General features: G+C 51.9%; 1 protein-coding gene and 1 long non-coding RNA gene across 2 annotated transcripts in view; one reads left to right on the top strand and one right to left on the bottom strand.

Moving 5' to 3' along the window:
• Nucleotides 1-746: 746 nt before the first annotated feature.
• Nucleotides 747-11,125, bottom strand: LOC138739754 (uncharacterized). The gene is made up of 3 exons (XR_011342392.1): nt 10,921-11,125; nt 4,105-4,576; nt 747-3,006 (listed from the first exon to the last, which is right to left on the bottom strand). It is a non-coding gene; the product is annotated as an uncharacterized lncRNA (long non-coding RNA).
• Nucleotides 11,126-11,429: 304 nt separating this feature from the next.
• tomm70a (translocase of outer mitochondrial membrane 70 homolog A (S. cerevisiae)) overlaps nt 11,430-15,191 on the top strand; it is a 36,640-nt gene continuing 32,878 nt past the window's right edge. The window contains exon 1 of the mRNA XM_069888710.1: nt 11,430-11,694. Within this exon, the coding sequence (XP_069744811.1) occupies nt 11,473-11,694 (222 nt within the window). The 5' untranslated portion in view covers nt 11,430-11,472. The remainder of the gene's footprint in view (nt 11,695-15,191) is intronic.

The following is a 15,191-nucleotide window of genomic DNA, read 5'->3' as shown; positions in this document are numbered from 1 at the left end:
GTGAGAACAGAGCGTGTGCTGGGTGGCGTGGATCATTATTACTTATGAATCCAGTCACTTGGGAATTGAGCACAGTTGTCAAAATGCAGTGCCTTAGTACTTAAGTACTGCGCCTCATTGACCTCTGTTGATGCAGTGAACAGCAAATGAGGAAAAGGATCTGCTGGTGCACTCTGGAAATGGTCCAATCAGCAGGAAGTTTAGAGACACCTTGACCTTTCTGCATCATTTTACTGATGATAAATTTTGAAAATATTCACATTGCCGTTTAATCATGTCCAGGTGGGATGCGACGTAAAGCTCTTTGGGCTCAGGGTATTTAAAGATGGACACGTCATTTGCTTGACCCTGGCCCTTCCTAAGTCAACTGCAGAGATGCTACTACTTGGGCACTGACAGCAACTCAAATGTGGAAAAAACATTCCCTGTTCACCATAGCATACTCTGTTTACTTTGGAATGTGCTTCAGCCATCTGCCTCGTTTGCCTCATGCAAGGCCATCTGTAAATTAGAGGAACAAAACCTAATATTCCGTCTGGGCGCTCTCCAACTGGATGGCATTAACATCAACTTCTCCGATTTCTGCTAGCCTACTCTCTGTTCTTCATCTCTTTCCCATCCCTCTGTCTTCTTTCCTCCATCTCTCCATTCACAAAGCCTCCCCCCCCCCCTCTCATTTGCTGGTTTGCTCTCCCTCCCTTATCAATCTTATTTCCTCCTGTCTGTGAGACTGTGGTCCCCACTGCCCCTGCCCCACACCATTTTGTTCAGGCACATTTTGCTGAAACCTTGATGACAGGCTCAAACCTGAAACGTTCCTTATGTATCTTTATCTTTGTTCCAGCAGTGACAAGGACAGAGCTTTCCTTAATTGTTGCAGGCAATTTATCAGGCAAGAGATCAATTTTGTGTTGGCACATTTCCTTGCTTATTGCAACCAATTTTGAGGCAACCATCCAAGACATAAATTGAATGGATCCCACTCTACCAGAACCATAGTCAGCTGACTACCAGTAATCCTTTGGATGTATTGCATAATTGATGCATATTTAACACCAATTATTCATGATTTATTCCACTGAACAGCAAAAATTTTGCTTCCTGAACTCTTTTGAGTGTATTTTATGGATTTTGGGGGGCTGATCACGAAAATCACTAAAAGCTTTCCTATCATATACTTTATTTTTAGATAAAACCTATTTTGGGGGTTTCCTGTCATCGTTTCAGTCAACTTCAACCCGACAAAATCATGGTGTCACATGTCGTTGAAAATTCATTTTCTGCATTCTCACTTGGACGTCTTCCCTGCTGATCTTGGTGCAGTCAGTGACAAACAGGGTGAAAGGCTTCACCAGGACTTTGCCACCATGGAAAAGTGGTATCAGGGGAACTAGAATCATTCAATGCTGGCCAACTATTGTTTGACATGAGAGGCATCAGATGCTGAGTACAAATTAAAATCAGGGAAAAACATTTTTAGGTCGGTTGAACTAATGCAATGTGTCAGCATCATTATGCGATGAAACCTGCTAAACTCAATAAGTTAGTTTAATGTTTCTCCAACTTCCTACGTGATACAGCAAATTTGAAATTATCTTGACGTTGAATCAGAATTTATTGTCATGAACAAGTCACAAAATTCATTGTTTTACGGCAGCGTCACAGTGCAAACGTTCATATAAACCACCTTACAACAATAAATATAGTGCAAAAAAAGTAAGGCAGTGTCTTTGGTTCATTGATTATTCAGGAATCTGATAGCAGCAGGAGAGAAGCTGTCCTTGTGCCACTGAGTGCTGATCTTTAGGCGCCTATACCTTTTCCCTGATGGTAGCAGAGTGAAGAGGACATGGACTGGGTGGTGGGGGTCCTTGAGGATAGAGGCTACTTCCGTAAGACACCGCCTCTTGTAGATGTCTTTGATGGAGTGGTCTAGTGCCTGGATGTCTGGAGTTTTTTCCTGTCCTGAACGTTGACACCTCCATACTAGTTAGTGATGCAACCAGCCACAATGTTCTCCACTGTATACCCATTGAGGTTTTCGAGAGTCTTCAGTGGCATACCGAATCTCCTCAGACACCTCATCAACATGGAGGCTCCAGGACAGATCCTCAGAGATATTGACGCCCAGGAATTTGAAGTTCTTGATCTTCTCCACTACTGAGCCCTCGATAAGGTCTGGGTCATGTTCCCCTGGCTTCCTATCATATACTGTACTTTGTCAATCATAATCCCCATTTTTTTTTTTAGGAAGCAAACCTTTTGAAAAAAATTGTTGTCCAGTGTTATTCGTAAGTGAATGTCGATCTGGCAAGAAGTTGGAAGATAGCCCAAATTTGTAAACTTTGGGAGATGCAGACATTGTTGATATGGTTCCAAATAGGCCCATGTATGTGGAGAGCTTTTCTGAATACTGCATCCACCTCCGTCACTTTGCAGTCTGTGATATGAGACTGACTGTCCCTTCATTTAGAATTGATATAATATGCATTACTGTATCCTGAACCAAGTAAATAATCCTAAAATGTTTAAATATACTTATTTTAAATTCTATCTTTTTATATGCATGTGATTACTATATTGTGTATTGTGTGTGCAAGTGTATGCACCGTGATCCAGAAAGATGCAGCTTTGTTTGGTTGTATATCTCAACCTTTCATATATACAAACTATATTATGAACCAAAAGGTCTTTAACAAAACCAAACTCATTGAAGACTGATATCGTTAGCCACCTCAGAATCGACAAAACCAGAAGAGAATTGACTCAACCTCAATCCAGAGGGGCTCTCCGAGAAGAACTGACCTTAGGTTTTGTCTCCGGAAGGGAATGAACAAACAGCCTCCTGACATTGAGCCAAATACCTAATATGATACTACTGCATTATGCCTCCGCTTCAATAATTTTTTTTCAGGGTAGAAGGTTGCAGTGAAAGGTGGAATAGATTAAATTGCTTCCTCTTGTAAGATTCAGTTTCGATATTTTTTCTTCCGTGAGACAAATGATCTGGATAAATTGAAAAGTTACATTTATTTCAATTCTATCTTGAATTATTACTTCAATCACCTACCAGTTTCCATCATTGATTTGTGATAATCCAATTGTTTTGCAAATCTACAAATGATTTGTCAATCTTAAATTAGAGATTAGTAGAAGATTGATGAACCCAATGAGAAATAATGATGACACCCCATCAACCAGCTAGGGGTAAGCTAATATTTACAGGCTGCTAAGACAGAAAGGGATTTTTAATAGGGGGGGGGGGGGGAATGGGCCATTTGACCAGAAAAAGGAAAATAGAGCAGGAACTGCCCTCTAAAAGAGGATAACTTTAGAAAGTAAATTCTTGATGTCCCTCTGCTCAGGAAGTCAAAATGGTTCATGGGTGCTGCTGAAGAGTGACCTGGCGAAATCACCGATGCCCAATGAGGGGCAATTGTTAAACGTTCTAGTTCATGGGGTAGTTAGAAACCTGAGATACACCCTCTTATTTACTGCATGCAAAGAAAGTGACTCTCCACTAACTCTACACACTGTCATGGTTCATCCAGTGCATTCCCTATGATTGCATACAGGAGTATCTTGGCTACTCCCTGCTGTTTGCAGAATGGAATGAGATAATCAACGCTTGGAACATCATGGTGTTTTTTGAATAATTTTCAATTTGCTAGTTGACCCTTGGCACATTCTGAGCCAAAGTTCTGCTGACCACCATATTGGTGATCGTGTATGTGTGTGTGCGCGCGCGCAGCTGAAATATTTGCAGGAGTATGCAAATCATATATATTCCTGTCAATCAGCATGTAAAAATGATTGCCATTTGGAGCTCAGCACTGCAGTTAACCCCTTCCATCAACCTCTCGCATCTTAATACAGATCCAGCAAGAAGATGGCCAAATCTCCTGTTTAAAATGGCTTGCTTAAAGCATTTGTTCAGTCTAAGCAAGTTAGTTGCTTGATTTATGCTGATTTTTCCCACATAGCTGTTGGTGCAAGTTTGAAAAATCAGATTTTGCAGGGAGGGGTATCACAGGTGTTGATGGGGTGTCCCAACTTCAAAAGCTTTTGCAGTAACTAGTCGTAGCTTCATGTGTAGGTACTTACACTGGACTACTGTATGGCTGAGGATGCACAGAGCAGACATGGTGAGAACGGAGTGAAGGAGGAAGGCTCACAAAAGATGCCCTTCCCACTTGTAATTTCCACAGGCTGTAGTTCTGTATATGACCCTCAGTGAGGAATCAGTCCTCTTCAAGATGAACTCACTGCGTTATGCTATTGGCACCTGCCACAATTGTTCCTTATGTTCATCAGGGCTGCAGATGACTTACTTCCACTCCACTTCAATAGGTTCTGAACTTTCTGATCAAGCCAATGAGGGACTGGCAGGCACGGCTGTACATTAACATAGAGGAGGCTCTTGATTGGGCAGGTGGGTGAGTAGTTTGGACGATGTAATGCTCCCTTCACCGTTTATTCTGGGCTTTTATGGGCTCCTGAAAGCTCTGGAGCCTCTACTTCCCAAATGCGTTTCCCTCCAGTAATGCTCTATGCCTGAAGAAAACCTGAAAAAAACCTGAAAAAATTCAAAAACAAGGACAAAAAATTATAATAAAGACACAATCCTGGAGAAACTCAGCAGGTCAAACAGTGTACTTTACAGAGCCAAGATAAAGATAGATAACCAACATTTTGAGCCCTTCACCAAGGTATGAAAAAAATGTAGGCTGACGCCTGAAAAAAATGATATGTGCCTTGAAATATAAGTGGATCTTGTAGAGATAATAGGTTGTAGTCAATGGAGAGGATTGGGAACAAGATGTATACCTATTCTATGGAAAGCCCCTGCCATCAATATTCAATTGCACACCAAGTCCAAGTTTTCATCCTCAATAGAACAAAGAAACTTGAACAATATTTTTATAATGTGCTCCTACTTTCCATAATCTCCTACTATCACTGGAGATTACAGAGGAAACGAGTGAAGACAATTCTAGAAAAGAGCTATGGAAAGCCCCTGCCATCAATATTCAATTGCACACCAAGTCCAAGTTTTCATCCTCAATAGAACAAAGAAACTTGAACAATATTTTTATAACGTGCTTCTACTTTCCATAATCTCCTACTATCACTGGAGATTACAGAGGAAACGAGCACATAATAAAATTGGAACCTCAGATTCTTCATTCAGGGAGAAGATGTGACCACCTGCAATACACACATTATAGACAAGCAGGGAGGTCATATTTCCTCCACTCAACAGTAAGGAGATTATGGCAGGATTTCTGTCAATCTCCAAAATCCAATACTTTAACGAGAATCTGGATGGCTGATCCATATATTAGGATCAAACACGTGATTTGCTGCATCTGAGAATTCTCAATTCCATGGTGTGATAAAAAAATAGAATCTGCACATGCAATACTAAACTCTCTATCATGTCATTTTCTTGCATTCCCGTTGCCCATGCTCAAACATAACTGTGCACGTAAGGTTGAGGGTGAGGTCTCTGACAAAGAACAATCCAACCAAATCCTCAAAGGTGGACAAAGTTACTCTGAATTCAATGGTTGTGAAGATGGACGAAGGCTGTAGCAAATCCATCAGCTCCAATCGTCGTGGTTTTCATACCACTGGAATTAGTTGGTTGATTTGTGAAGTATCGTGTGCTTCTTGGAGTGCAACATCAAGTACATGTTAAACAAATATACGCACAGGCATCTTCTTTGCTCTGTTGGAATGAAGGCCATCATCCATGACCCGACCGATAGCCATGATGACCTTACAGATGACTTAGTTCTCAATGCAATGTCCCGCCACGAGTTTCAATCCAGGTAATGTTGATGACAGTAAACAGGGAAATTATGAAATGTATATTTCTCAAACCCAAATTAACCTATTTGTACTTGAGGTTTAGCTTATGCCTCATTTCTGTTTCTTAAGCAGTCCATTGGGATCGAAGTCTACCTGCTTTCATTCCAAGTTTGTGGGTTCTGGCTTGACCAATGTGGGAACTACAGGCTTTCCCAGATGGGACAGGAGGTGCTTCATGGGGCGGGCAAGTGGGTAGATTGTGAGGTGGTGCCTTTCTTTTGCCAATCATCCTGGCTTCTACTCCGAACATAAGGATTCTAAGCCCTCAATTGCTTCTCTACATTGAGCAAATATAGGTCAGTAATTCCCAGGAGTCAGTGAGGATGTTGCATCTTTACAAGGAGCCTTTAGGACCCTCAAATCTTATCTTCTGCCTGCTTGGTAACTCCATCCAGAGACAAAAGCTCAAGTGAATGGTGGGCACTGTCTAAGCTGCTGTAACAACAGCGCTGCAGCTGATGCAGACCTGTGGAGAGTGGAACCACAGTGTTCCCACACCAAGTCCTACTTCTGACGTCTCCATACAGGCTTTAAACAGCCCGTTAAAAGGGCCAACGGTAGTTTATTTTAAATACCTGTGACCATGGGGTCTGGGCCCATGAATGTGGCACCTATAGTCGACAGCAGCTATGAGGGTTTGCAAACTCTGGGGAAACAGAGGACTGGTGCAGGGCACCAGAAAACGGGGAGACTACCCTTCCCTCAACCGTCCCCCATCCCACCCCCAATTGAGAATAAGCAGAGGTGACAACCCACGGGACGATGACACAGCTGCGGACTAATAAAAGTCTCTGAGGCTGAAGAACACACAGGTGGCGGGACTGTTGGTGACTCGAGGCAAGGAACCCACACAGGCTGCAGATTGCTGGCCAAGGCAGTCGAGGAATTCATTTAATGGTCATTTAATGGTTTAAGAAAACATCCTGATCTTTAAATTTCTCTAATATTTTATCTGTCTGTATCTTTGTAGCCCATTTTAGTCTACAATCTTCTGAGAACTTGAAATTCTTCTGCTTTTAAAGCACACAGGTTAAAGTGACAATGGCATGTGCCAATTTCATGAAAATCTACAGGAAGAACCACACATCTGCAACACTATAATGGGTTTTTGAACTGAAAACCCCATGGGTTCTGTGAGCTGTCACAGAGAGGCCATTCCTTCCTTGCAATACTGCATGAGAAGTGTGAAACTTGCTGCACATGGGCAGAAACTCTCACTGAAAATGGTGATATTACCTTTTTCGAACGAATTCAGCCTGATCCAGATTTGTTTCACCAACCTATTGGCCAACATTTTAGGTATAATTTTATAATCTGCTTTCAATAGTGGCTTAGGTTTGCCTCCTGCTGGTGGAGGATGGAGTGAGCATCATGGATCTTTGATGGAACATCACAAGGTGGCACCTGGATAAGGTAGGGATTTCCCATCACCACCTGTCCCTGCCCCATGAAGAAAGTGACAATTTGCTTTGATGATGGATGATATTGGGACTGGGAATTATTTAAATGTTGGATGCCCTGGCAAAAGGCCCCGAATAGTTAATGCTAAAGAAATCCTTTAGCTTTCAATGAACCCCATGCCATTTAAAAAATGTCCAATAAATTAGGATACCTCCATAGAAAACTACAGTAACAAGTTATATATTCATTGGGTAGGAAACTGCTCTGGTACGTGCTTGTGGCTTATTTAGATATTGGACCTAAATCGGTTTACTGCTATGATGTAAAACGTGAAAGTCTGCAGACACCATGGGTGAAGTAAAAACACACTGCTGTAGAAACTCAGCTGGTCAAATAGAGCACTTTAAGTGGCAAGGATAAAGATACATAACCCAACGTTTCGGGCCTGAGCCCTTCATCAAGGTTTTTTTTTTGGGAGCGAGTTTGAGAGAGTACATGATCGTAGAACTTGAGAGCAGCAAGGATTAAAGATGAGGACCAGTGAGAGAGAATCCCACAGAACTCCCTTCGGAAAGCAAAGGAGAACTTTTTCAGGACAGGCATCCTTTGAAAAGATTTCACAGAGTTTCTCAGTAGACAGGAGTAAAACAGGAAAGTCTGCTAACAATGTGGTTGAAGTAAAACACAATGCTGGAGAAACTCAGCTGGTCAAACACAGTACTTTATGTGGCAAAGATAAAGATACATAACCAATGTTTCAGGCTTGAGCCCCTTATCAAGATTTAGATCTGGAAGCCAAAGCCCTGAAGTCCCCTTCCTAAACATGTTTGCCTTGCTATCTATTAAAATTTACCACATTAACTAAGTGCTATTAATTTTTTATATCTTTCTTTATTCATTGCAACTTTTTCATGAGGACTTTGTGTTCCATTAACGGAATAATATGAATAGAAGTCATTATTGTGAATTTTGTTTCCACCTCTGGTGCACAGACCGAATGGCAACTGGCCCAGGGAGAGTAATCAGAAGCCCCTTTAACACAGCACTTGAAAGCTGGATTTTATCCTCCTTTCAAGTGCTGTGTGAAAGCATTGAAGGTGGATTTGAGGAGGTCTAGACTTACCCGGTTTCGATCCACCAAGGCAGGTAGTCTCAGAGGTGGAGCGTTTTGGATTCATGGATCCGGCTTTTTTCGGTTCAGTGTGAACAAGCAACATGGCTTCCAAAGATGGCAATAACACGACTTTTCAGTGTAAAAAGGGGTGGAGAAAGTAATGGAGATATTCGATAGGATCATCACTATTTTAAAGAGGAAAGAAATTGAAAAGGCAATTCAAGATATTTAGAATTGGGAGGGGATGGGGGGTGGGGGGAACCCTGCTAAAATAGACAATTTCTTGCTTGCATTGGAATTGCCAAATTTGGATCAAGAAGAGGGAAAGGGGCTGGATGGCCCTTTCTCAAAAGAAGACAATGAACACACTTTGAGTATTCTACAAGCAGGTAAATCCCTGGGAGAGGATGGGTTCCCCATAGAATTTTATAGAGAATTTAAGGATCTTTTAATGCCCCTTCTTATGAAGGAGGTAGATGAAGCAACAGAAACACATACCCTCCCAGAGACTTTATCGACAGCAATTACCACGGTGATCCCCAAAAAAATAAGGATCCATTGAAGCCTGCTTCTTATAGATTATAAAATTATACCTAAAGTGTTGGCCAATAGGTTGGTGAAACAAATCTGGATCAGGCTGAATTCGTTCGAAAAAGGTAAACTGCCGATAATGTAGCAAGATTGTTTCATATAATACCTCTGGCACAGTTGGGGATGGACCCGGGGATGGCTGTATCTCTGGATGTGTAGAAGGCCTTTGACAGATTGGAGTGGAACTTGCTGGAGAAATTTGAACTGGGACAAACATTTATAAATTGAATGAGAACATTGTATCACAAACCCCAGGCCAAAATTATTGCAAGAGGCAGATCTAGTAGGCAAGGCTGCCCTTTGTCGCCAGCTCTGTTTATATTGGCCATTAAGCCGCTGGCGGAAACCATTCGGCGGGATCCAGACATAAAGGGGTTCAAAGTGGGCCTGGTGGAACGCAAAATCAATCTATTTGTGAAGATGTGTTAGTATCTTTGACAGACCCTAGAAAACAGCTTGCCAAACGGAAGACCACTCTGGAGGATTATGGGAAGATCTCAGGATATAAAGTAAATTTGGACAAAAGTGAGATCATGCCTTTGACTAAAGGGAATTATAAACCCTATCAACAGGGAAGCCAATTTAAGTGGCCACAGGAAGGCATCATATGCCTTAGGCGATGTATATATGTTAAATTATCTCCCTTTGCTCTGGAGATTGAGGAGGACTTGATTAGGAGAGCTCTACCCATAACATTATAAGAATGGAGATGATGCCAAGTCTGCAATATCTTTTTCAAACTCTGCCCATTCCATTCCCCCAGCGCTTCTTCAAGATGCTCAATGAACATGACAGAACTTTTTGTGAAACGGGAAGGTGACTAGAGTCTCCATGAAAAAATTAACATGGGAATATAAATTAAGGGGTCTAAAACTACCAGATTTCAAGAAATATTAAGGGGCTTCCCAGGCAAGGTTTATTGCCTCACTGTTTGAGGGAGAGGGGCCCCCTTCCTGGGCACAAATTGGACTACACACGATAGGGGAAAGGTCAGCGGGAGAGTTTATATACAAATGGAACACCAAATTAATTTCCAAAAAAATGGGTAACCACATATTAAAACATGTATTACAGTCATGGCAAAAAATACATCAATATATTGGATTGAAGGTGGGGTTGTCTCCCAATACACCCTTAACCCAGAACAATTTAATACCCATGACACTGGGTAACAAAATCCTGTTTCTTTATTACATCTGAAACATTTGTCAGAACAATTTGAATTAAGAACCACTGCTTTATCGTGTGGTGTACTGAGGTAACAGCAAGCAAACACAAAACTCAAAAGACCGTACAAGCTTTATTCCAGTAAAAGTCTGAACACCAATTCATGCCTTGGTGGCTTCCCATGTAACTGGCTCAGGAGGGGGCCAGCTCAGGTTAATATTCAGGTTGGCTGATTGACAGCCAGCCAGGTGGAGCCAGCCCCTCAGGTGATCTATTCAGTTTGGCTGATTGACAGCTGACTCCACCCCTGAAGTGGTTTATTCAGATTGGTTGACTGACAGCTGGCCAGGCTGAGTCAGCCCCTTGAGGTGGCCCATTCCGGTCGGCTGATTGACAGCCGGTCAGGAGGAGTCAGCCTCTTAGCTACTCTTACTGCAACGAAGGTGGTATCACCATATATGATTTATTTAGCACCAGGATCTCTTCAACTTAGGGGAAGGTCATAGATCCTGATGAGACTGGACTACTTTTCTTATGTTATTGGGTGTTCATACAAGTTGAGGGGAGCGGGAAGGGAATAGTGGGGGGGGGGGGGGAAGAAGTGGGGGGAAGGAATAAAGGGGCGAAGGGAATAAGTGGGGGGGAAGGGAATAAAAGGGGGAATAGAATAATGGGGGGAATACTGGACTCTGGAAATTATGTTGCATAACAAGAAAATGTTTGGTACTGTTTATCTGTCTTTGAAAATAAAATATTTTTAAAAAATGATTCACCTGCCATCTGAGGAACCAGTCTGGTGATTGTTCTCAAGCAAGTTGAGGAAAGGAGTCCAAAATGATAGACAGGTGGAGTTTTTGGTAGCAGGAAGAAAACTTGAGAATTAATACAAAGAATATTTGGCCGTTTAAAGTGGTGAAGGGGTAAATTCTGGGTGTCCCGACATGAGGTGGCGGTCAACCTCCCGGCCTTGTCATAGGCGAATGATTCGCTCCGGAAGTGCTTTCCAGCGGATGTCCCACCCCTTGATCCCTCCCGCTCCCCGAGTGCTGAGCACCTCGATGGCGGCCTCTCAGCTGATTCGCCCCGGAAGTGCTTTCCAGTGGATGTCCCGCCCCTTGACCCCTCCCCGAGTGCTGAGCACCTTGATGGCGGCCTCTCTGCTGATTCGCCCCGGAAGTGCTTTCCAGCGGATGTCCCGCCCCTTGACCCCTCCCCGACTGCTGAGCACCTTGATGGCGGCCTCTCAGCTGATTCGCCCCGGAAGTGCTTTCCAGCGGATGTCCCGCCCCTTGATCCCTCCCGCTCCCCGAGTGCTGAGCACCCTGATGGCGGCCTCTAAGCCCGTGGGCTCGCAGGCCGACACTGGCGTGTCGCGGTGGCAGCTGGCCGTGGCCATCGGCGGCTCCGCCCTGTTGGGGGTCGGCGTCTTCTACCTCTGGAACAGAAGGTCGGTGTCGAAGCGCAACGAGAGGAAGGCGCCGGAGGGCAGCTCCAGCCCCGTGCCCAAGGAGGGGAGCGACGGGGAGGAGAATCGGGCGGACAGCCAGGTACGGAGGGCGGGGGGAGAGGGGGAGAGGGAGAGAGGGCGGGGGGAGAGAGGGAGGGGGGGAGAGGGAGAGAGGGCGGGGGAGAGAGGGAGGGGAGAGGGGGAGAGGGCGGGGGGGAGGGGGAGAGGGGGAGAGGGGCGCGGGGAGAGGGGGAGAGGGCGGGGGGGAGAGGGGGAGAGGCGGGGGGAGAGGGGGAGAGGGCGGGGGGAGAGGGGGAGAGGGCGGGGGGAGAGGGGGGGAGAGGGCGGGGGGAGAGGGGGAGAGGGCGGGGGGAGAGGGGGAGAGGGCGGGGGGAGAGGGGGAGAGGGCGGGGGGAGAGGGGGAGAGGGCGGGGGGAGAGGGGGAGAGGGCGGGGGGAGAGGGGGAGAGGGCGGGGGGAGAGGGGGAGAGGGCGGGGGGAGAGGGGGAGAGGGCGGGGGGAGAGGGAGAGAGGGCGGGGGAGAGAGGGAGGGGGGAGAGGGAGAGGGAGAGAGGGCGGGGGGAGAGAGAGAGGGGGAGAGGGCGGGGGGAGAGGGGGAGAGGGCGGGGGGAGAGGGGGAGAGGGCGGGGGGGAGAGGGGGAGAGGGCGGGGGAGAGGGGGAGAGGGCGGGGGGAGAGGGGGAGAGGGCGGGGGGAGAGGGCGGGGGGGAGAGGGGGAGAGGGCGGGGGGAGAGGGGGAGAGGGCGGGGGGAGAGGGGGAGAGGGCGGGGGGAGAGGGGGAGAGGGAGGGGGAGAGGGGGAGAGGGCGGGGGGAGAGGGGGAGAGGGCGGGGGGAGAGGGCGGGGGGAGAGGGGGAGAGGGCGGGGGGAGAGGGGAGAGGCGGGGGGAGAGGGGGAGAGGGCGGGGGGAGAGGGGGAGAGGGCGGGGGGAGAGGGGGAGAGGGCGGGGGGAGAGGGGGAGAGGGCGGGGGGAGAGGGGGAGAGGGCGGGGGGAGAGGGGGAGAGGGCGGGGGGAGAGGGGGAGAGGGCGGGGGGAGAGGGGGAGAGGGCGGGGGGAGAGGGAGAGAGAGGGCGGGGGGAGAGGGAGAGAGGCGGGGGGAGAGGGAGAGAGGGCGGGGGGAGAGGGAGAGAGGGCGGGGGGAGAGGGAGAGAGGGCGGGGGGAGAGGGAGAGAGGGCGGGGGGAGAGGGAGAGAGGGCGGGGGGAGGGAGAGGGAGAGGGGCGGGGGGGAGGGAGAGGGAGAGGGGGCGGGGGGAGAGAGGGCGGGGGAGAGAGGGCGGGGGGAGGGAGAGATAGAGGGGGCGGGGGGAGAGAGGGCGGGGGGAGAGGGGGAGAGAGGGCGGGGGGAGAGGGGGAGAGAGGGCGGGGGGAGAGGGGGAGAGAGGGCGGGGGAGAGGGGGAGAGAGGGCGGGGGGAGGGGGGGGAGAGAGGCGGGGGGAGGGGGGAGAGAGGGCGGGGGGAGGGGGGGGAGAGAGGGCGGGGGGAGGGGGGGAGAGAGGGGCGGGGGAGGGGGGAGAGAGGGCGGGGGGAGGGGGAGAGGGGGGAGAGGGCGGGGGAGGGGGGGAGAGAGGGCGGGGGAGGGGGGAGAGAGGGCGGGGGGAGGGGGGGAGAGAGGGCGGGGGGAGGGGGGAGAGAGGGCGGGGGGAGGGGGGGAGAGAGGGCGGGGGGAGGGGGAGAGAGGGCGGGGGGAGGGGGGAGAGAGGGCGGGGGGAGGGGGGAGAGAGGGCGGGGGAGGGGGAGAGAGGGCGGGGGGAGGGGGGGAGAGAGGGCGGGGGGGAGGGGGGGAGAGAGGGCGGGGGGAGGGGGGGAGAGAGGGCGGGGGGAGGGGGGAGAGAGGGCGGGGGGAGGGGGGGAGAGAGAGGCGGGGGAGGGGGGAGAGAGGCGGGGGGAGGGGGGGAGAGGGCGGGGGAGGGGGGAGAGAGGGCGGGGGAGGGGGGAGAGAGGGCGGGGGGAGGGGGGGAGAGAGGGCGGGGGGAGGGGGGGGGAGAGAGGGCGGGGGGAGGGGGGGAGAGAGGGCGGGGGGAGGGGGGAGAGAGGGCGGGGGGGAGGGGGGGAGAGAGGGCGGGGGCGGGGGGAGAGAGGGCGGGGGGAGGGGGGGAGAGAGGGCGGGGGGAGGGGGGAGAGAGGGCGGGGGAGGGGGGGAGAGAGGGCGGGGGAGGGGGGAGAGAGGGCGGGGGGAGGGGGGGAGAGAGGGCGGGGGAGGGGGGAGAGAGGGCGGGGGGAGGGGGGAGAGAGGGCGGGGGAGGGGGGAGAGAGGGCGGGGGGAGGGGGGGAGAGAGGGCGGGGGGAGGGGGGGAGAGAGGGCGGGGGGAGGGGGGAGAGAGGGCGGGGGGAGGGGGGGAGAGAGGGCGGGGGGAGGGGGGGAGAGAGGGCGGGGGGAGGGGGGGAGAGAGGGCGGGGGGAGGGGGGGAGAGAGGGCGGGGGGAGGGGGGGAGAGAGGGCGGGGGGAGGGGGGAGAGAGGGCGGGGGGAGGGGGGAGAGAGGGCGGGGGGAGGGGGGGAGAGAGGGCGGGGGGAGGGGGGAGAGAGGGCGGGGGGAGGGGGGGAGAGAGGGCGGGGGGAGGGGGGGAGAGAGGGCGGGGGGAGGGGGGGAGAGAGGGCGGGGGGAGGGGGGAGAGAGGCGGGGGGAGGGGGGAGAGAGGGCGGGGGGAGGGGGGGAGAGAGGGCGGGGGGTTGAGGGGGGAGAGAGGGGCGGGGGGAGGGGGGGAGAGAGGGCGGGGGGAGGGGGGGAGAGGGGCGGGGGGAGGGGGGGAGAGAGGGCGGGGGGAGGGGGGGAGAGAGGGCGGGGGGGGAGGGGGGGAGAGAGGGCGGGGGAGGGGGGGAGAGAGGGCGGGGGGAGGGGGGGAGAGAGGGCGGGGGGAGGGGGGGAGAGAGGGCGGGGGGAGGGGGGGAGAGAGGGGCGGGGGGAGGGGGGGAGAGAGGGCGGGGGGAGGGGGGGAGAGAGGGGCGGGGGAGGGGGGGAGGAGAGGGCGGGGGAGGGGGGGAGAGAGGGCGGGGGGGAGGGGGGGAGAGAGGGCGGGGGGAGGGGGGGAGAGAGGGCGGGGGGAGGGGGGAGAGAGGGCGGGGGGAGGGGGGGAGAGAGGGCGGGGGGAGGGGGGGAGAGAGGGCGGGGGGAGGGGGGGAGAGAGGGCGGGGGGAGGGGGGGAGAGAGGGCGGGGGGAGGGGGGGAGAGAGGGCGGGGGGAGGGGGGAGAGAGGGCGGGGGGAGGGGGGGAGAGAGGGCGGGGGGAGGGGGGGAGAGAGGGCGGGGGGAGGGGGGAGAGAGGGCGGGGGGAGGGGGGGAGAGGGCGGGGGGAGGGGGGGAGAGAGAGGGCGGGGGGAGGGGGGGAGAGAGGGCGGGGGGAGGGGGGGAGAGAGGGCGGGGGAGGGGGGGAGAGAGGGCGGGGGGAGGGGGGGGAGAGAGGGCGGGGGGAGGGGGGGAGAGAGGGCGGGGGGGAGGGGGGGGAGTTGAGGGCGGGGGGAGGGGGGAGAGAGGGCGGGGGGGAGGGGGGGGGAGAGGAGGGCGGGGGGGGAGGGGGGGGAGAGAGGGCGGGGGGGAGGGGGGGAGAGAGGGCGGGGGGAGGGTAACTGCAGATGCTGAAA

The sequence above is a fragment of the Narcine bancroftii genome, chromosome 7 (genome assembly GCF_036971445.1).
Source record: "Narcine bancroftii isolate sNarBan1 chromosome 7, sNarBan1.hap1, whole genome shotgun sequence".
Classification (NCBI taxonomy): domain Eukaryota; kingdom Metazoa; phylum Chordata; class Chondrichthyes; order Torpediniformes; family Narcinidae; genus Narcine; species Narcine bancroftii.
The sequence above is the reverse complement of the archived record's forward strand: the minus strand, read 5'-3'. Positions and strand labels throughout refer to the sequence as shown.